Source organism: Octopus sinensis, linkage group LG3 (assembly GCF_006345805.1).
Source record: "Octopus sinensis linkage group LG3, ASM634580v1, whole genome shotgun sequence".
Taxonomy (NCBI): domain Eukaryota; kingdom Metazoa; phylum Mollusca; class Cephalopoda; order Octopoda; family Octopodidae; genus Octopus; species Octopus sinensis.
In genome coordinates this window covers 146,012,532-146,034,539 of record NC_042999.1, presented here as the reverse complement: position 1 = coordinate 146,034,539, position 22,008 = coordinate 146,012,532, and the positions used below count along the sequence as shown (strand labels likewise).

At 37.5% G+C, this 22,008-nt stretch overlaps 1 protein-coding gene across 1 annotated transcript in view; it reads left to right on the top strand.

Annotated features, from left to right (window-relative positions):
- Positions 1-596: 596 nt before the first annotated feature.
- Positions 597-22,008, top strand: part of LOC115209312 (WW domain binding protein 1-like) — a 32,348-nt gene continuing 10,936 nt past the window's right edge. Inside the window, exons 1-3 of the mRNA XM_029777653.2 lie at positions 597-877; positions 5,123-5,156; positions 13,042-13,110. Of these exons, the coding sequence (XP_029633513.1) occupies positions 806-877; positions 5,123-5,156; positions 13,042-13,110 (175 nt within the window). The 5' untranslated portion in view covers positions 597-805. The remainder of the gene's footprint in view (positions 878-5,122; positions 5,157-13,041; positions 13,111-22,008) is intronic.

Here is a 22,008-nt window from a genome sequence, read left to right as displayed (position 1 = left end):
GGTCTATGTATGTATATTTGTATGTATGCATGTATGTATGTACACTGCCAGATATAGGACAAATGAGGCCCTGTTTAAGTTATAAGGACCCCTACTTGGAGAGTCAGGCATACCCGCTCAGGAAATTTAGTAGTTAAAATTGGGGGACGAGCAGGAAGATGGGTCCTCTTGGTCCACGGTACTAGCGTAGCTAGAGTTTGTGCTGCCTGGGGAGGCCCTTTTGTTGCCGTACCCGGACCCCACAAAAAAAGAAAAAAACACATTGCCTACAGCAGACCCAAAAGTGCCGCCTGGGGCGGACTGCCCCTACCGCCCACCCTTAGCTATGCTAATGATCCGCGGAACCCTGTTCTTAAGCACGGCTGAACACAATGGCAAATTCTGCACTCCGTATGTATGTACGTATGTATGTATGTATGTAGGTATGTATGTATGTACGTACGTACGTATGTATGTATCAGTGTGTGTTTATGTATGTATGTATGTATGTATGTATGTATGTACATTACTCTTTCTCACACACATACGCGCGCGCACATACATCAGAGAATAAATGAATTGACCAATCGTTAACGATTAAAATAACATTTATTTATTTATTTGTTGTTTCTGGTAAAACTTTCACGTTCACTCAGAGTTCTTTATTTACATTTTTTTTTATACGACGCAAAAGCATCTCGACTCTTTTCTTTTTTTTCTGTGTGTGTTTCGTGTATATTATTAGGTTGTACCATATCATTTATATAAATATTATATAAACATTTTAATTTCTGGGATATTGTGTTTCTTTAAATTTTAACCAGAAATGTTCGAAAATCTTTCACTCGCCTACGGAGCTTTTCCGCTTATTTTTCTCAACCTTGCAACTATCGTGAAGGTAAGTTTATATTCATTTATTTATTAATTGCGTTCGTTATTGGAATGCTGAACCCCGTCCCGTCATTTTTTAACGCTGCCTGAACAGACGACGTACTTTGATAGTTTTGATGCAGTCTCTCGTGCTAGAAATAACAGTCATATCTCTTCAAACTCAATAAAAAATGATACCTAAACTGCCTGACAAAATACGATACTGTTAAAGTTTGGAATACTTTCGTTGATATAGAACTAAAGAAGAGTAGGCTAAGGGTGTTTTGAACACGTCTTGAGTGTATGAAATATATTTCTTGTTATAATTAAATATATTTTATATTTATTTTTGTTGCCGGTATTTCGTTTTGAGAAACAAAAGAAACTTAGTTGCTGGGAGAGAAAAATTTTTCCAACTTTTCAGTAAATAACTTTAACCTATATATTATTAATCGTTGACATTAAAACGTAAGTGAATACAGTAATACTAATCAATACACAATATTTATTCGCTAAGAGTTTTTAAACTCGATTTGTTACAAGGTAGTATCTCCGCTCCACGTCCAGTTACTTCATGTTTTTCAAACAGAAACTTCACGAAATCAGTTTTGAACTATTGCTGTATTTGATAGGCTCTTTACGTTCTGGGTTCAAATTCCGCTGAGGTCCTTTTTTGTCTTTCATTGTCTCAAAACTTTTGAAAATAAATGAAATAGTAAAAAAAAACGTAGTTTCCGTTATATGAAAGAAGGATACTCAAAAATGCTGGAAGAGATAAATTTTCCTTTTCATATGGATGTATGGAATTTGGCAGCTCCGGATTTTTTTAATGGCATGTTGTTTGTCATGGGGATATTTTTGGTGTAGTTAATATTTGCACATTTATACTTATTTCATAATAGAACGTCTCTACAGTTGATCGACCCGTTAACATTCACGGCTAAATCTCTATAATCACTCTTATCTATAAAGATTAATGACCCCATAATGAATAATACAAAATACCTACAATACTAGCAGTGCAAAATGATTAATTACAAAACTAAAACTACCCCCAATGACAAACAAGCTGGGTCGGAGGAGGGCGTCTAAAATATTTTGCAGTCCCCAAAATTTGAATTTGATTAATGTTATATGGCTGTAGTTGTGTGACAAAGTATTAGTTTTTGTTTTATCAGATGCAATATCATGTAAATGATATAGGGCGTGTTTGAAAAAGTCAGCACTAAAATTAAACATTGTAAAACGAAATGTTTATCAGAAGTTTCCGCGTGTCATAAAAAAATCAATAAATAAACCTAACGTGGTCACCTTGTTTTAAGAATATGATGTTTAAATGGGGAAATTTTGCCTCAGGACGTAAAATGATTTTACTTTGAATTTTTATTAAAATGATTCTAAATAGCTAAATACTTAACATGTATGTCATTTGAGGTTCAGTTGTTCATTTCCGACTGTTACACACAATGTACAGGGTTAAATTTGACAGTTTGTGTAAAAGGAAAAGAAAACAATATTCCATCCAAAGGTAAACGTATTTAAAAAAAAAACAAAATAAAAAATGTATCAACTAGATTATGGCTGGGAGATAACCGTATACCTAAAATAACTGCCTTCAGCTTCGATAATGACCTCAAGACGGCTCCGGAGCCAGGCGCATGCGTTCCTCACTGTGTCCTAAAGATCTCCATGCCATTCATAAAATCTCACAGGCTGCTGTGTCTGTTTCTGCTCCAACTTATAAAATACTACTTCATATACAAATATAGTTTGATGATTTGATTTTTTTGCTGTTCGAGGGATGCTCGACCTGTAAAATCTCATTAATGATTGCATTGTTTCTTTCCAGGTAAACTGACATCTGACTCTTCAAAGACTACTACAAAAGTCCCTTATGGTGACTTCGCTTGAAAAGGGACAAAATTTGGCAGTGTTATCAAGTACCTGCTGAAAAAGAGTTTAGAATACGCACACCACCCATTTACAGTATAACCCTTATCCTAAACACTGGGTGTGTGTATTCTTTACCTTCGCCAAGAGTTTAACCTCCAACAATATTCATCATGACATGTTGCTATATTAGGGGATAACATCCCAGCTTTATCAACAGTGCAAAAGTGGGCAGCTGATTTTAGGAGGGTAAGGGAGTGTCCTAAAGATGATCCTAAGTTTGGACATCCAGTCACATGGTGAAGGACGGCAGGCAACTGACTATCAATCAAGAAGCCAATACTGTTAGCATATCTCATGAAAGAGTTGAGAATATTCAGCACAATGAATGTGACATAATGAGGGTTTCTGCTTGGTGGATACCACGTCCTCTGACACCTGCTCAAAAGCACACCAGGTTGATCATATCATTGGGGAAAACCTGGCATTGTTTGAGGCAGATCCAGCTGGTTTCCTTGAACATTTCTAAAATCCAGGATGCGTGTTGGATTCATCACTTTGAGGTAGTGGAAAACTCCTCACCTTCTCTAAAGAAGGCTGAGGTTGTGTTATCTGCTGAGAAGATGATGGCCTCAGTCTTTTGGGATGTAAAAAGGCATTGTATCAACAAAATCTAAAGGCTGCCTCAGTGAAGAAGGGAAATTACACGGATCTCCATCTGTTAGTTTAAGCAATGATGGTAGAAAACTATCTTCGACAATCCCAGGAACTGCTACAAATGGATTCTGTTGTTATAACTGAAAAACCTACAAAACCTCATTCACATGTTAAATGACATAATAGTCAATCTTCTAAAAATCCTCCACATGATAAACAGGGCATGACTCATTCTATGTCAGATTCTATGCACACCAATGATGGCCAGCACCACATAAATTCTCCACCAATATTTTCTGATGTATTTGCTAAGAATGGCACTTCTGGCAATGTGAGTCCACAGTCTGCAATCCCAATTCAGAATGGGGCTTCACCATCACCACCACTTAATAGAATGCACACTCTAAGTGAAGAAGAACATAAGCAGAATAGACAGCAGATAGCTCAAAACCTACAGCTCTGGCACCAGAAAAGAGTTGGTGGTAACAGTCAGAGGACCGATCCTAGTTCTACTTCATCAGACTCAAATTCCTCAACTAATATTCCTGCTGATGATGGTTGTGACTGGCTGGATGGTTCTAATCTAGCGCACGCTAGCTCAGCTTTAACTATCTTCAAAAGGACCGCTCTACCAATGGAGAGTCTATGCCAACTTGCTGAAGCAGTTATGAAAACCTATCAAGACTAAACACCCAGGAAAACTGACAAAAAGGGGTCTTGTTTCATCAGGACAATGCTCCAGTACACAAGTTCATTTCAATGGCTGCTGTGCATGATTGTGGCTTTGAACTGGTTGATCACCCTCCCTATTCTCATGATTTAATCTCATCCAACTATCATCTGTTCCCCCACATAAAAAAAAATCATTTGATCGGGAACCTGTATCACAGTGATGATGTCATATCTGCTGTTGACTTTTTTGACCAACAGGATGAAAGCCTCTTCCTTAATGGGATCCAACACTGCAACACCATTAGAAGAAGTGTGAAAACTGCAAGGAGGACTAATTTTGAAAAATAAATCTCATTTGGTTAGCTTCTATGAGAGTATCTTGGTCAGCTCACAAACTTTTCAGTCGACCTTTATGTTTGCATACTCTTAGTCCAGATGTTTGATCTCAAAACTCTTTTTGCATAAACATTTTCTTTAACGAATTTCATTCTGGTCTTCTTCAGTGCATCATGCATATATCTCTTCCAATAAGAATCACTCCATGCTTAACATATGCTGAAACTTCATTCCATTCAGTCGGGTTGAGGGTCCATACAAGATTTTGGTGCTAAAATTTATGTGCAATAACTTTTCTACTATACACAAAATATTAAAATGTTTTTTTTACAATTTTTTATATTTAATTATAAAAATACAGTAATATCTGTTATATATAGTGAATGACTATGAAAGTCCAGTAGAGCAAAGTAGGAATCAAAGGATTTCCATAAGCAAAATATGGTTGAGAACCACTGCTTTGGATGTTATCAAGGATGTCTAATATATCCTTCCTACGTTCACTACAATTTGGATGATTTAAGACTAATGTTTTTTCATCTACAATATTAGTATTTTAATATTTCTCAAAAATAATTTCAGTTGCAACTGCTTTAGTTAATACATTCAAATTTAAAATTTTGTTTTTCTTGTTTTAAAGCAATATCAGATATTATTCATTTATTTATTTAACTTCTATTAACGAGTTCCTCTTTATTTTGTTTTCTCTTTTATACAGGCTGCTATTACTTGTGGTACTTTTACATGTACTGGTAAGTTGATATACGTATTATATGAACAATACTTTTATATATTATAGCAAAGTTGACAGTCTACTCTGAGTTTCACCCATAGCTCAACTAAGAGTGAAACTCAGTTGACTTTCAACTTTGATATAATATATACCTCTCCTCTCAACCTATCATCATCATTGTTTAACATCTGCCTTCCATGCTAGCATGGGTTGGACGATTTTGACTGAGGGCTGGTGAACCAGATGGCTGCACCAGGCTCCAATCTTGATCTGGTAGAGTTTCTACAGCTGGATGCCCTTCCTAACGCCAACCACCCCGAGTGTGTAGTGGGTGCTTTTTACGTGCCACCCGCACAGTGGCCAGTCAGGCGGTACTGGCAATGACCTTGCTCGAATCTTTTTACATGTGCCAGTGAAGCAACGTTGGTAATGATCACGCTTGAATGGTGCCCTTTTACGTGCCACGGGTATGGAAGCCAGTTGGCTGCTCTGGCAACAATCATGCTCAGATTGGCACCCTACTAGCATATTGATTTCTATTCCATTATGTTCTTCCCATGGAATGTTGGCCAGAGACAATATTTCTCTACTGTTCTTGACTTTGGGCTGCCTTTTCTGCTTCTTTCCATTTGGATCTCTGCTTTTCCACTCTTCCTCAGTTTCCCATCTTGAAGGACTTGAAGGAAGATGTTTCTCTCCCAAATTTTATTGGTTTGAAATTGCCATCGATGCTTCTCTAACTTTCCTTTTCTTTTTACTTCTTCTGGGTAGGATTGTTGACCTTAAACAAAGCTATTTTCATCTCTGAGATGTGGTTCATGTTAATCTGGTTTCAATTCTTTGTCTTGTCCATCAGGGCAAGTCCTACCAGGAGCTTCTGCTCCAGTAGCATAGCTCTTGGTCACTGAGACAAACAAGCCAACAGACTACAACAAGGACTGGACCCTGTGGTTGAGAAATAAGACTCCTGAAAGATAAAATTGATAATCTGAAAATTTCAAATTAGGATGAGGTTTTAACTAGTACTTAAGTTAAATTGTCAAAATGGAAGTTTCGACTAATAGGGTGCTGATCATTGAGTGCTTTTGTAATGACAGTGGGTCATTAGAAAATAGTTAAGATCTTTGTCGTCATAAGGTGTCAAGAATCAATATGTTTGAGCCTATCCCTTTTTAAGCCTTGGGGTAGATTTAAGGTCATCCTAGAACCTAATGAAGTACTGACAGGAGGTTCCTTGAGGATTTGACTCCCACAACCACTCCAGGAATAGTAGGCAAAGAAAATGGAAGGATGGATTTTTGTGTTCATGGAGATTATTTCCTTTAATAGTATCTTTTGTTGTGTTCGTACTTATCTCCAGAATTTAGTGGAGTAAAATGGAGAAAACAAATCCATTCTTATATTCTTAGTACAGCAACAGCCTATACCGAAGAATGATGTAATCCCATAGAACTGAACTCCAAGCACTGAGCTAAGGAGGGGGGTTCCTTTATGCTGTTACCAAACCTGCTTGAAATAATCACATCTACCAACATATATTCACTCAGTGTATTTACATCTATTTGTCTACAGCAAAAAATTTTCTCCATAACAAAATATCTTGAATGTCTTATGGGTTCAAATATGCTTGAGGCATATTTGAACTGGTAACATGTTTGTTTTTATTGTCTTATGAATTGAAGGATACATTAGATTTTATGGTTCGAGAAAAAGGCAGTATGGTCATGACTGGAGAGCTTTCTGTCTTAGGTTGTTCAGTCAAGGCTGATTCAGGGATGGATATACTATCATTATATATACTATCATTAGTAAAACCTCTATTAAGTGAATGGATGCATTGCTTTGTATCTTGATAACATGCGTATATCTTATTGCTGTTGATTGGTCTCAGTCTGCTAACATCTTATCTGGTTGACTGCTGCCCTCTCCACTTGGCTTTATAACACTAAAGATAACCATAAGTATTTAGGATCTGCTATTAGTAAGTAATAATGCATAAATATTTTAAATGCTGGGCTTACCAACTGATAAGTGGTAGCAATAAAGTCATAAGTTCTCTTTTGTTTTTTTTTTTTTTCAAGAACCACCTTTATGATAATATTTTTATTCCTACTCAAAACAGTTGTTTCACTTATACAACTTCTGCATCTCATAATCAGCTATAGTCAGTCTGCAGTAAAATTGAGGCCTATCAGGCTGATTTTGTTTCTGAAACACTATGTAGCAACAAGTTTTAATAGCACTATGAAATCATCATCATCATCATCGTTTAACGGCTGTTTTCCATGCTAGCATGGGTTGGACAGTTCAACTGGGGTCTGGGAAGCCAGGAGGCTGCGCCAGGCCCAGTCTGATCTGGCAGTGTTTCTACAGCTGGATGCCCTCTCTAATGCCAACCAGTCCGGGAGTGTAGTGGGTGCTTTTTATGTGCCACCTGCATAGGTGCCAGACGAGGCTGGCAAACGGCCATGATCGGTTGGGCTTTTTACGTGCCACTGGCATGGGGGCCAGACGAGGCTGGGAACAGCCACAATCGGATGGTGCTTTTTACGTGCCACCGACAGAGGCCAGTCGGGGCGGCGATGGCAACGGCCACGTTTGGATGGTTCTTTTACGTGCCACCGGCACTGGTATCTCAGCTACAATTTCCATTAATGTTTTCACTTGCCTCAACAGGTCTTCACAAGTAGGGTTTGTGATACAAGAAGGAACGGTATGCATAAGTGGGCTGGCTACATCCCAGGTAGAGGCCACGAGTTATGGTCTCACTTGTCCTGCCGGATCTTCCCACGCACAGCATACTTCCAAAGGTCTTGGTCTCTGGTCATTTCCTCGGTGAGACCTAAAGTTCGAAGGTCATTCTTCACCACCTCGTCCCAGGTTTTCCTGGGTCTACCTCTTCCACAGGTTCCCACAACCGCCAGGGTGTGGCACTTTTTCACACAACTATCTTCATCCATTCTCGCTACATGACCATATCAGCGCAAATGTCTCTCTTGTACACCACAACTGATGCTTCTTTGGTCCAACTTTTCTCTCAAGGTACTTACACTCTGTCGATTATGAACACTGACATTACACATCCATCGGAGCATACTGGCTTCATTTCTTGCAAGCTTACGCATATCCTCAGCAGTCACGGCCCATGTTTCACTGCCATGTAGCATCGCTGTTTGTACACATGCGTCATACAGTCTGCCTTTTGTTCTGAGTGAGAGGCCTTTTGTCACCAGCAGAGGTAAGAGCTCTCTGAACTTTGCCCAGGCTATTCTTACTCTAGCAGTTACTTTCAGCACACCCGCCCCCGCTTCTGACTTGGTCTTCTAGGTAACAGAAGCTATCAACTACTTCTAGTTTTTCTCCCTGAGATGTGGTGGAAGTTGGTCTCTGAGCATTTTCAATGTTTATTGCTCCTGAGCATCTGCCACATACAAAAACTATCTTCCCAGTTAGCCTTCCTTTGACATTGCTGCACCTCTTATGTGTCTATAGCTTTTACTTGGTGCATCTTATAGAGTTTCTACTTACGCCTTTTCTACAGATCGAGCAGGGCCATCTACCTGAAGGCGTTTGTGATTTGCCTGCCTTCCTACATATTAAGACTTTGGTTTTAGCTAGGTTGATTTTAAGGCCCTTCGATTCTAATCCTTCTCTCCACACTTGAAACTTTGCCTCTAGTTCTGATAGTGACTCAGCAATTAGAGCAAGATCATCAGCATAGAGGAGCTCCCAGGGGCATCCTGTCTTGAATTCCTCCGTTATTGCCTGGAGGACTATGATAAATAGGAGGGGGCTGAGGACTGAACCTTGGTGGACCCCTACCTCTACTTTGAATTCTTTAGTGTACTCGTTGCCAACCCTCACCTTACTTACAGTGTCTCTGTACATGGCTTGCACAGCTCTCACTAACCATTCATCTATCCCTAGTTTCCTCATTGACCACCAGATAAGGGATCGGGGGACCCTGTCAAAGGCTTTCTCCATGTCAACGAAAGCCAGGTACAGGGGTTTATCCTTGGCTAGGTATTTCTCCTGCAGCTGTCTCACCAGAAATATGGGATCAGTGGTGCTTTTTCCTGGCACGAAACCAAACTGCATCTCATCCAAGCTGACTCTCCCCCTAATCAGTTGGGCTATGACCCTCTCTGTAACCTTCATTACCTGATCCAACAGCTTGATACCTCTGTAATTATTTGTATCTAAAGCGTCACCCTTACCTTTGTAGCAGTTGACTATTATGCTGCTACACCAGTCATTGGGTATGACTCCTTTGTGTATCACCTGGTTAACTATATGGGTGACTAGGCTATAGCCGACACTACCAGATATTTTAAGCATCTCTGCAGTAATTCCTGATGGGCCTGGGGCTTTCCCTGTCTTCATGCTACTAATTGCCTTAACTACTAAGGAACTGTCAACTCAGATAGCTGGTCCCTACAGGATCATTTCGTTTTATTCCTTCACAAATTAATATTGATAATGCCATGAACGAACAGTCTTCTGACTAATGAATTGTATTTAACAACTGTAAAGTGGTTGGAGTTTGGAAGGGCATCCAGCTGTAAAAACCTTGCTAAAACTGACCTTGCCTGTGCTTGTGCCACGTAAAAAGTGCGAAGTCCACTCTTCTGAGTGGTTGGTGTTAAGAAGGACGTCTAGCTGTAAAAATCCTGCCAAAACAGTCACAGAAGTCTGGTGTAGGCTTCTACCTGGCCAGCTCTTATGAAACTGTCCCACTCATGCTAGCATGGAAGGTGGATGTTAAATGACAATGATGAAAACACCTTATTCCATTTTTTTTTTATATATGCTAGTAGGGTGCCAAGAGCACCATCCGAGAGTGATTGTTGCCAGAGCAGCCAACTGGCTTCCATGCCAGTGGCATGTAAAAGGGCACCATTCAAGCGTGATCGTTACCAACGTTGCCTTACTAGCACCTGTGCTGGTGGCATGTGTAAAAGGATTCGAGCAAGGTTGTTGCCAGTACCGCCTGACTGGCCCCCGTGCCGGTGGCACATAAAAAGCAGCCACTACACTCTCGGAGTGGTTGGTGTTAGGAAGGGCATCTAGCTGTAGAAACTCTGCCAAATCAAGATTGGAGACTGGTGCAGCCATCTGGTTCGCCAGCCCATCAGTCAAAATCGTTCAACCCATGCCAGCATGGAAAGCAGACGTTAAACGATGATGATGATGATATGTGTGTGTAAAACAGTGTTTATATATAACCATTTAACATGTTTTTCCATGCTAGTATGAGTTACATGCTTCAACTGAATTTAACAAGTTAGAGAAACATGTTATGCTTTACTGTCTGCTTTAGCATAGTTACTACAACTGGATATTCTTCCTAATGTCACTTGCATGAATAAAGGCCTGAAGAAGAATAGAAGGGAGAGCGCAGTGGTTCAAGGTGGGTTGAAGAGAACAACAAATTTACAGTTGTGAAGTGATAGTAGAGAGCATAACAATAGATGACATTGGAGGAATATGGAACGGACAGGGGAAACCGAAATTAGTGCGAAAGTGTGGTAAGAGAGATAAGGTGTGTAGTGAATCAAGGAAGCCCTATTTTACTGTCATGGATTAGAACTGTTGCGCTTTGGCAACTGCAACCAACTGGAACGGTTACATAGCTATAAATACAGTGTTACCTATCAAGAAAGGAATTCTGTTCCAGTCCAGTAAGCAAAAAAATTCAATGAGAGTGCAGCTATTTTCAGTGGCATTTTGGAAGGACATTACCCCTGACAGCACTACTTCAATATGAACAGCTGTGTCATTTCAATGACTTAACACTGTAAACTTTGGGATTACATTAAGCTCACACGGCGAATCCCCTTAGTCTCTAGGGACAGAACCTGCCGGTTTAAACTTACTACTTTTATTGTGGTACACTTCTACTCATTTGTGTAATAGTAAGTTCAATGGCCTTCTTTGATTCCTACATACAATTGTCTACTCCATAGGTTCTCAAAGTGGGTACTACCGCCCCTGGGGAGCATTGAGATGGTCCAGGTGGGTGCAGGTGACTAAGGTGTGAGGTAGAAAAAGGTGTTGGGAGAAAGGCAGTGAATTGGGGGATGCTATGAATTTATTATAGTATTGTATACAAATTATATAATATTATATTAAACATCAAATGATTCATAGTATATATATATATATATATATAAATTAGTAAAATATAAAATATTTATACATAAAAATAAGGGTTCGGGCACTGGGGGTATTATGTGGCCATGAGGCTGGCAGTGGCCCCAAAAGTTTGAGAACCTGTCTACTCTCATTGCAACCCAAATAAATTATGGTGTTTGTTCAAATATAGCCTTCTGATGTATTTTCTTAATGCCTCACAGATGCAGCTGTTTCATTGATTTTCACTTTATGTATTTATTTCATAATGCACTAAAATTCATAACACTTTACTCGAGTTACACTCGAATGCAGAAACAACTCAGCAATAGGAGTATTGAGGATGTACAACTATCCCACATAAGGACCTGTATGAATAGAAGGTATGAGAAGGGAAGAAAGGAACATGAAAGAGAAATAGATGGTGGTGGAAGTCCAGAGAGTAATGGGGGTAGACCAGAGATAAGATTGAACATTATTACAGGTATAAAGCCTTAATATAGAAGTTACATATAACGATTAACAAATGAGTCATGGTTTATGTAAAAAATAATGAAATGGCTTTCTGCCCCCATCCCGCCAAAGTAGAAAGTCCCATTTTACTGTTTTTATAATCAATAATTTTATCCAGTATGTATCCTGTTCATATTACATAAGGTATTAAGTCTTCATACATTATCACTGGTGGTAATTCATCATAATGAAACCGCCTTCATGTATTTTCTATTCTACTTCCAAATATCTCCTTCAGTCTTGCTGCTTTTTTGTCTTCCAGTAGCACTGCTTTCATAATACGATTCTCTTCATTGTCTGCCAGTTTTATTCTTATTACGCCTTTCATTTTTGCAATTCGTTTTCCTATTTCCATACTTTTCTCATACATCACCATCATTCATGTTTCCCTTTATGTGGCCTTCTTGGCCATATAAGATTGTTGAACTGTGGAAGGAGGAAGATAGTGAGAGAAAATGAGGCAGTAGGAAGGTAATAAACTAACATGCAACAAGAGCAATGAAGAAAGATGGGGTGGAATGTACCATAAAGGCAGGAGGGGACGTGTGCGCACATGTTGACTTTAGTCATAGGTCAGTGGTGATTGGACTGACCCATGAATGAATATAATCCATAGTGAAAGTTCTTTTATTCAGAAATAATCTTTCCAAGACTAAATTAATGTGATATTGGTCTTCATGAAGTGATGGAACTCCACACATGTAGCAAGGTACTTTATTCAAGAAGACTTGTTTAGTACTAGAATGGTAAAAACAGACATTAAATGTCCCTTCTACCACCAACTGGATGTAATGTGATTTCACTGATATTCTTAGCAGGGCAAGTAGACTGCACTGTGACTCCTTCTTCCATTGGCTCATGATTGTTATATATCATGTCCTGTAGAAATGACTCCCGCAGAACCAGTTGAAGCCATGACCTAAATTCTGTTTTTGGTTGACTCCTGTTCTCTTTTCTGTCAATTTATCTTGAGGTTCCAGTCGCTACACTCTCTTAATTACTCTTTCGATATTAGTTACTTTACATTATTCCAAAACAACAAAATAGGTTGATTCACCTTGTGTATAATAAAACAGCACCCTTCCCATTATTTGGTCCTTTGGTCATTCTTGTACTTAGTATAAGCAAAAACCAGTTGTCTCAAATTTTAGCCAAGCTTACTCTATGTTGCACCCAAGTGGCTGCATGCATAAATTTGAAATTTTCCTTCTAATATTCTCTTTTGTGCCTAACATGTTTGAATCTTCTATATTTTTCAGGTAATGCTTACTGTTGTGGTGTTGACAATAACACGTGTTGTTTCTACAGGCCAATTTACCGTATATGGTGTAAGTAATTTTTACTTGTTTCAGTTATTGTGATATTTATTCAGGTTCCTTACATACTGAGTTCACATCCTGCTGAGGTCAATTATATTTGTGGAAATCATAAAAGTACTAGGGTTGAAAAAAAATTCCTCCTTCCCTGAAAAAAAATCATGGCATTGTGCTCATGTTAGAAATATTTACATGGGTGGTGGATGGACAAATCTATTGAGTGCAAGACAAAATGCTATGCCGTATTTAGTTACTTCCCTTCGTTTTGTTAATGAGTGCAGCCGTTATACAAGCAGTATCATTAGTTTCCAATCTTTCATGAAAGCCTGTCCAGTTATGGAAAGATATTACCTTATTTGGAAACAAAAGAGGGTTGGTGACAGGAAGGGCATCTGGTCATAAAAAATCTGCCTTAATGGCTTCTTAGGCAAACATGGTAAAGTGAGTGCTAAATCAATGATGATGATTAGGCGAGTCCTCTCCAATACATTGTCATGCTAAATGTTGCATTCTTTTGTCACTACTTTTGTGAGGTTCATTATTCTGAGATCCACTTTCATCATTAGTGCTCTTGTCAGTCATGGCCCACCTCTTCCGTAGTTTCCTTCCACTTTGATATCCTGACACATTTTTACTCTTATGTTATCTTCCATGTTTATTACATGTCATTTACCAATGCAGCCTCCATTCTTTCATGCATCAAATTATTCCTCTTATATTCAGTTTAGCTCTTGGCTCATGTGTTTCACAGCATTCATTCACACTAACATTACACCTCCAGCTAAGCATGCTTGCTTTCTTTCTCTCCAACCCTAACCGTCTGTATTCAGTGTTCCTGTCTTCCCACATTTCACTACTATTGCACTTCATACACAATCAATATAAATTTTAAAGCTAAAGAAATTATTGTAGATTAGTTCAAAAATGGTGAGCTGGCAGAATTTAGTGAATTGGAAGAATTGTCATAAGAATATTTCTTCTGCTTCTTTATGGTATACTGAGGCAATATGAATTCCATTCCTTAACATTTATTTTTTGTATATCCCCTAGAGATCGCATTTACTATTACAGCTGTTGCTATTATATGACCAAGTAAGCTTTATGGTGTTGTTTAGCCCTAGGTCAGTCCTGATTGATCAAGCCTATGGTCAAAGGCATTCCGGCTGTGACAATTGCATCTTTTTCAGACATAATATATCTGTATGTACACTTATTTTCACTTAATCAAGGAAGAGTAGCACTTATGAAACTTTACAGGGTAATTGAGATTTGTGGGAGGAAGTTATCTTCAGAAAGAAGACTTAACTTGATTCTAGCAGCAGAGAAGGCTCTGCTCAAATTACTCAAGAACTAGGTTCTAGTATTCAGTTTGGTGGTGGATTAAATCAACCACTTTACCCTTTAGCATTCAGGTTACATTGTCAAATGTAATGGTTGTTTATTCACATAGTTTTGAATTGATTATATACTACCTTGTAGCTTTGAGATTTCAGTAATTGTTTATTTTCAAAACAACATTGTAGGGTAGGTGTAAGAGGCTAAATCTGATTGGTTTGAAGTTTAAACACGTAGTATATTTTGGCCACATATGGCTGGTTTTAATGCTAAAGGGTTAATTATCTAAACTTGTCCCTCATTTAAAAAGTGGATTTGGTAGAAATTCAGTTATTTTTGCTAATTCAAATAACCCTTTACACTCTCTTTGAGTATGTAATTCAGTTTAATTTGTTGAAACATACCTATATTGGATCAGGGATGCATTGCCATGAAGTGACAATTTTCAATTGGATCTACTTGATTACATTTGTCAGGGCTGGAGAATGAACCAGTGTTTATGGCCATCAGATCCTCCTAGTGATGCCTTTAATGTTTCACTTGAATCTTTTGTAAGTCAACACCTGCAGAAAAACCTGGGTAGAGAGGGAGTTTGAGAAGACCGTCATGCTAGTGTTGATAGATTTGGGGCATAGTGATTAGTTTGGGAGTTGGCTACATCAAAAATGATGAGGAGAGACAAGTGGGTTAGGAATGATTGAGATGAGGTGGCATAAACCCCACCCAAGTTCTGGGGAGCAGAACCCATTGTGTAGAAAAGGCATCGAGGATACTGTGTTCTTGGGCTAGAAACTGAAATGTATACGAGTGACTTTATACTGTGGCAAAGCCATAGACATTGTGACCTTTAATCCTCACCACTTGAGAATCCCAAAGCAGAAATGTTTTGCTAATTGTTGAGCACCAGGGATGCCATAGACTGATCTGATCTATGATCAATCCATTCTCTTCTTTGTTTACATATAGCACTGTCATCCAATGTATTTTCTTCTTTTCAAGGTTGTCAGGTGTAGGCTGTAATTTCTAGTAAGTTGAGCAAACATGCAGAATCTTGTTTATCTGTTTTTTGTTGTTTTCACCTGTGATAAGCTCACTCGGTGATACAGCTTCATTCTCAAATCAAATCAGTTTTACTTCAGTTGCATTGCTAATTTGTAAGGAAATGCGTAAATGCAACAAGGTCTTATTTTCTCTCTTCTAAAAATTTGAATCAGCAGCAACAAAAGAACATGGCAAGTTAATCTGCTAGAAACAGCAGCCAACAAATTTATCAGAAATCACTGCTTTAATAAAAAAGAAATATACAGTAGATAATGTGAGATAGAAATATATCAAACAAATTAGCCTGGATGATCATGAATCCTTTGCCATTAGATCATAGGTCTGCTTGCTCTGTTGATTGTGGATAAAAACAACAGAAACCATCGAATTTCAGTGTCAAGCAGTGGAGATATATTGTTCCATTCACGGGACACCCAAATATTAAAGGTAACATTGTGAGATTTGAGACCTATTTTCAACAGCAATAAAAACTAAAGCAATATAGAATAAAATATTCTGCTAAGAAACATACAGAAGCATCAAAAACTAATTTTGAACTCCCAATGAATGAGTAGATAGTTCTGTATCTTAATCTCTTCTTCATCTTATCCTTGTGTATTTATTATCTTTGTGCTTCTGTGAAATAATTCTCACTGATTTTGGTTAGAATAGAGGAGAAATTCTATAATATGTAATGCAGATAATTTTCAATTTGGCATTAGGAAAGGCATCCAGCTGTAGAAACCATGCCAAAACAAACAACAGAAGCCTGGTACAGCCCTCTGGCTTGCCAGCTCCTGTCAAGCCATCCAACCCATGACAGCATGGAAAATGGACGTTGCATGATGATGAACTTCATTAAGTCTTTGTAGTTGTAATATTTTACACCCCTCTCCTTCACACAAGATAGAATACTAGTCTTTGATGGAGAATTTACATTGATAAACATTCTAGGGATGGACAGCAGGGCTGTCATTCTAGAGATGGAAGAGCTCTTATGCTAGCAATAAGAGTTCTCATTTGCTTCACCTAGGCATTTTACAAGTAGCAGTTTTAAATATTTTAACTGGTCCTTTACTCTGTACCTTTTGTGTTTCATTAAAGTAAATGGTTTGTGACTGCTATGCATTTATGTAGCCTGTTTCTGGTGAAACTGGCTAGAACCATTTGTTTCTTCTGTCTTTTGCTTTTTTACTTTGTGAAAAGCAAGACAAAAAGAAAAATAAACACTGCATTGCAGTGAGGAAACAGCTGGCAAGTTGCCTGAAAATGGTTCACTTTCCAAGTAAGATGTTCCATTTCACTGGCTCCATTTCCCATCATTTTCAAACTGTTGTTCATTCATGGTCCCTGTCTTGAAAATTAAACCTTCAGTAGTTAACCAATTTATTAGTAGTTATGACATTTTTCACTTGCTGTGTGTGTGAATCTACGCTTAAAACATTTTGCTACTCATGCCTAGAAAAGAAAAGGAAACATAAACAAACAAAAGGTTTTTAGTTGTCTATAATTATATATAATTGCTGTTCATTTATCTTTATTACAAACAGGTCTCTTACTCTGGTGGTTTGTTGTGTTTGAGTATATCAGGTAACTGGACAGGTCATTCAGTGAGTCTTACATACATCCAGATAATGAGTGAGAATCACTAACACATTCCAGTAGAACCATTAGACTTAGTAAATAGTGTATGAAGTACTGTAACACTGTTCTTATTTTCTTTTGTGTAACAAGTTTTTTTTATTGAATTGAAGATGGTAAAGGTTAAAATCCATAGTAATTTTTTTTATCAGTAAAAGTATGTTATAATTATGATAATATTTTAAATCAGATATGGAATTGTACTTGGAGAGGATGGTAGTTTTATCTTATTGGCTCATGAAATTGTAGGTTTGTATTGTGACACAATATATGACATTGACATATTTTATAAAAATATGTACGGATAGATAATATTACATTCAAATTTGTGGCATCTAGTTTTGACCGTTTTTAATACATGCATTAGTCTCAGACTGCTTCTAATCATAAATTCGCTTTTTAAAATTTAATTTTATCAGTAAATAAAGTTAACAACTTCAGAGCATGTGTTACAGCTGAGAAACAGAATAATTAAATTTACAGGAAACAAAACAAGTAAATTTTGTGAATATGCAACAGTCTATTTTTGATTTGAAAATATTATTTCAATCTGTTACAGTCTACCCTTTGTATTTTATGCCACTTTGTAGTTTAACACTACTCTGTTAGTCCTTGGGTACATTTTAATGAAGTTCAATCTGTTAGTCACACTAATCCCTGTCTCAGTTATTTCTCCACTCACATTTATTCCTGCGCATATATTGATTTGGAGTTGTTGGTATTGGCTGCATTGGTCTCACCAGTTTCTCATGAGCCTGCAAATGTCATTGGTACTGCCTCATCTCTAACCCCCAAAACAAAAAGTGTGGTTGTTGCAACTACTTGAGTTTACAGGATACTGGTGAAAATGTCAGTTCATATGCTGTTCTAATCTCCTGCTGTGTGGATGATTCCATGGAAATGATCCATAACTCAATAAGTCTTTTTTTTTTCTAATTGTGATCAAATGAGAAGTGGAAGCCGTGCCAGTTTTTGAAGCATTTCACAGTTTAACTTGAGAAAAGAATATTTATGCTGGGTATAAGTATGCTGCTTCTTTCACTATAGCCTCAACATTTTGATAGGTTATGGGATTAACCACCTACTGGAGTGACAAACACTAAAATAGAACATTAAAATGTATTTTATTTTTGCACAAGGCCAAAAATTAACAGGGGAGTGTTTCATCTCAAGTTAGATATAAAGAATGATACATATCACTGAGTAGTAATATATACTTGTATTTGTAAAGAAATACATCATTTAACATTCATCTTTTATGCATGCATGGGTAAGACAGATGACAGGAGCCAGCCAGGTAGAAAAGTTACCCTAAGCTACTGACACAAGTTATGTTATTGTGTGGTTGCCATTACTTTCATGATCTCTGTTTTCAAGTATTTTCTGACCATCCCAAATGGTTAGGAAAAATGAGGAAGTTTGAAAAAATGTTATTTTTCAAATTTCCATTTCCGCCAAGGTGAATAAGTTGTAAATTGTTTCCTCTTAATTGTAATATTGCAGTTACTAGAAACAGTGATATATTTGTTTGAAGTTGAGTATTTGTTTGAAGTGAGTAACAATCATAGCAGTGATGAGGGGAAAAAAATTAGTGTTGGAAAGAAAAGAATTTAGAGGAGCAGCAAAATAAAAAAACTGTAGTGATGCAATATCAGATCTCAGAGCAGATAGTTCCAGTTGAACAAAAGGGATGCTTTTCAGTTATGCATGGGTAATTTTCAAAGTGTGTGCAATTCTCAAATATCTCTGAGCTGATGTTGAAAGAGTTATTGTTTGTGAAAGTTTTGGAAAATTTTTTTTGCTGTATACTTCTAATTTGATAGTATGAATCTCTCCTTTCTCCTTTAATTTCTGATTTTTAAGTTCTTTTTAATTTGTTTTAAAGGAAGATATATGATTATGAAATATTTATATAAATATTCATAGCTAATTTTTAGGCTGTCTTTTGTCAGAAGCTTACCAATGAGATATAGAAAGTCTTTCTTTATTATATATTCTTATAAATATTTTTCATCTATATATTCTATTAGCTTTTTCATTGGGTGAAAGGGTATATGTATGAATTACTAGCAGTATTGCCCGGCGTTGCTCAGGTTTGTAAGGGAAATAACTATAAAGCATTTTTAGAGAGTTATAGCCAAAAAATAGCAAAAAAATGGAAAAAAATGATGGTAAATTTTTTTTTGAGATTTAAAAAAGGTGGAGTTGCGTCCCCTAGACAGTTTGTGGTTCCTGTTTCTGATTCTCGACCCCATGTCGAATTTATCGATTTTTTTCAGAACTGGGGGAACTTTTCAAAATTTTCGCTGCGTTAGTTTTGAATTATGACATTGGGCTATGTGTGTGTCAAGTTTCATCAGAATCGGTTGAAAGCCGTGGTCAGGGTGAGGGTACAAGCAAACAGACACACAGAAACACGTACAGACAAACTGCCGTTTATATAGAGAGAGAAGAGATATTTTACAGTACCTCTTTTTCATTTGTGAAGATGGGAAGAGAGTTGGGTAGTTAAGTATTTTTAATCAGCTAACTAACTAGTAAGGCTTTGTTGTAGTAGGGTTCTGTTTCCTTGAATGTTTTTTTATTCAAGAACATATTTGAGATATTTTGGCTTATGTTGTATGTGAAGAAGTTCTTTACCCACATTAGAGGTTGGTAGCCTGATTCTACATTAGTTCTTTTTTTATTTAATACTCCTTAAAGGTTTGTGTTTAGCAGTTAAATATAGTGTACATTGAGTGAGTCTGCAATTCTTACCTTAGAGACTATTATTTTGAGACCTGAAGTGCTTAAAGTATGGATAGTGGTCTTCCTTAATTTGTTAGTGCCTTAACTAACCCATCATCCCTCTACAGGTCCAAGTCTGTGGTAGTAGATTTCTTTGCAAGTACATTTGAAATGTATAATCCAATGAAATCTCATATCTATACTGTCACTGTGTTTAAAAAAATCAGCTCTAATGTCTATAGATTGACGTTTGTAGAAGAAATATGGGTTGTATGTGTGTACTGTAGTTCTGGATGTACTGATTAGATAAGGTGAAGAGACAATAAAATGTATAAACTGAAGCAAGGGAAATAGAAGCCATCTCAACTGCGATAGAAGAGGTGAATGTTGAAACAGAATGTTTGGATATCTCTTGTAATATGTTGGGTTACTCTGTCAATCAACCACAATTTTATTTTTCTTTCTCTATTTTTCACTTTTGCCTTGTTTATAATCTTCAGGCACTGTAAGATGATGTTTGTGTAGCAGCAGTATTGTTTCAGAATTTTCATCAGTATTCTACTATAGATTTTGAATTTTGTAGAGAGATCAACATCTGAAGAGAACTGAAGTATTCTTTAACCATGAGATCTCATCAGTTTGTGACGTTTTATTACTCGTAGTGAGCTTTAGGGTTTTAACTTAATATTGTTCACATTATAGAGTGTAAATCATGTTTATCTCTGATTTAGCAGAATTATGATAAAAAAAAAATTGTGTTTTGATTAGCCCATATTTTTGTATATTATGAACTGCATAGACCAGTGCATCCTTTTTGTTTTGCACTGTATAAGTCAAGAGAAATATGGCTGGTATGACAATGACAGAAAATATTATTGGTACTTTATTATAATCCATAATATCATCATCATCGTTGACCATTTAATGTCTGTTGTTCATTCTGGCATGGGTTGGACAGTTTGACCAGAGGTGGCAAGTTGAAGAGCTGCACCAGGCTCCAGTTTGATTTGGCTTAGTTTCTACAGCTGGATGCGCTTTCTAATGTTAACCACTTTAGAGTGTGCTGGGTGCTTTTATGTAGCACTGACACAGAGCTCTTGCAGGCCAGTCATCTTCAAGAGAGGCCTTATTCCTTTTGCAGGTCTTCTGAAATATATTTCATCTTCTTTGGATTTGAACTTGAACCCATCATCATCATCATCTAATGTCCATTGTCCATGCTGGTATGGGTTGGGTAGTTTGACCAGGCTGGCATGCTGGAAGGCTGCACCAGACTCCAATCAGGTTTGGCATGGCTTTCTATGGCTGAATACCCTTCTTCATGCCAGCCACTCCAAAAAATAAAACCTGTTCAAGTGAGTATATCAAAGAAACAGGTCATTCAATAAACAAACCCTGAACCCTATTGACATCTCCAATGTGGCCCTGCAATAACTGCATATTGGAATTAGTTGAACCCTACCCCATTCCATCCCCCCATGTCATTCACTACACCCACGATAGCAGCTCCCAACAATTATTTGGTATTATGACATTAGAGATGGTGCTACAGATGCAGCAGTCTAGTATGTTTAGATTAAAAGAGCTAGAGGGCCACATGCTTTTGTGGGGTCTTATGATCATAGTTTCTAAGGCTTTACAAGACAAAAACTGCCCTCTATTTCTCAAGGCTGATGAGCTCCATTCATCTGATTGTGGACTGCCATCTTGAATTGCTTGGCGATGGGCCCCCATTTATGGAAATGTCATTGATAACATCCTCTTCTAACTGGGCAAACAAAGTCATCCTGACAACGTTTGGCAGCTGAGAAAATTCTCTCATCTTGGCTCTGGATGGAATATCCTTATAAGAGACCTCTGTTCTTTCCTGACCCTGAATATAAAGAAACCATTCATGTTCAAGAAGCCAGTTGTCTCCAAGTCACTGTAGTTGTCGGCTAATTACAAGCACAGTTTACCTTATATCATACATCAGATTGGAATCTGCCATGTCAATGCTGCCAGTACAACTGAAAGAGAAATGAGCAAGTTAGAATTTGGCGCATTTCATGTAAATGCTGTTAAATCATCTCCAAGTTATAGTCTACTAAAGTTTATGTGAAAATATTTGGTGCACCCTGTATATCTTTCCACCTGCTGTTACACGAGAGTATAAAGTTGATTGAT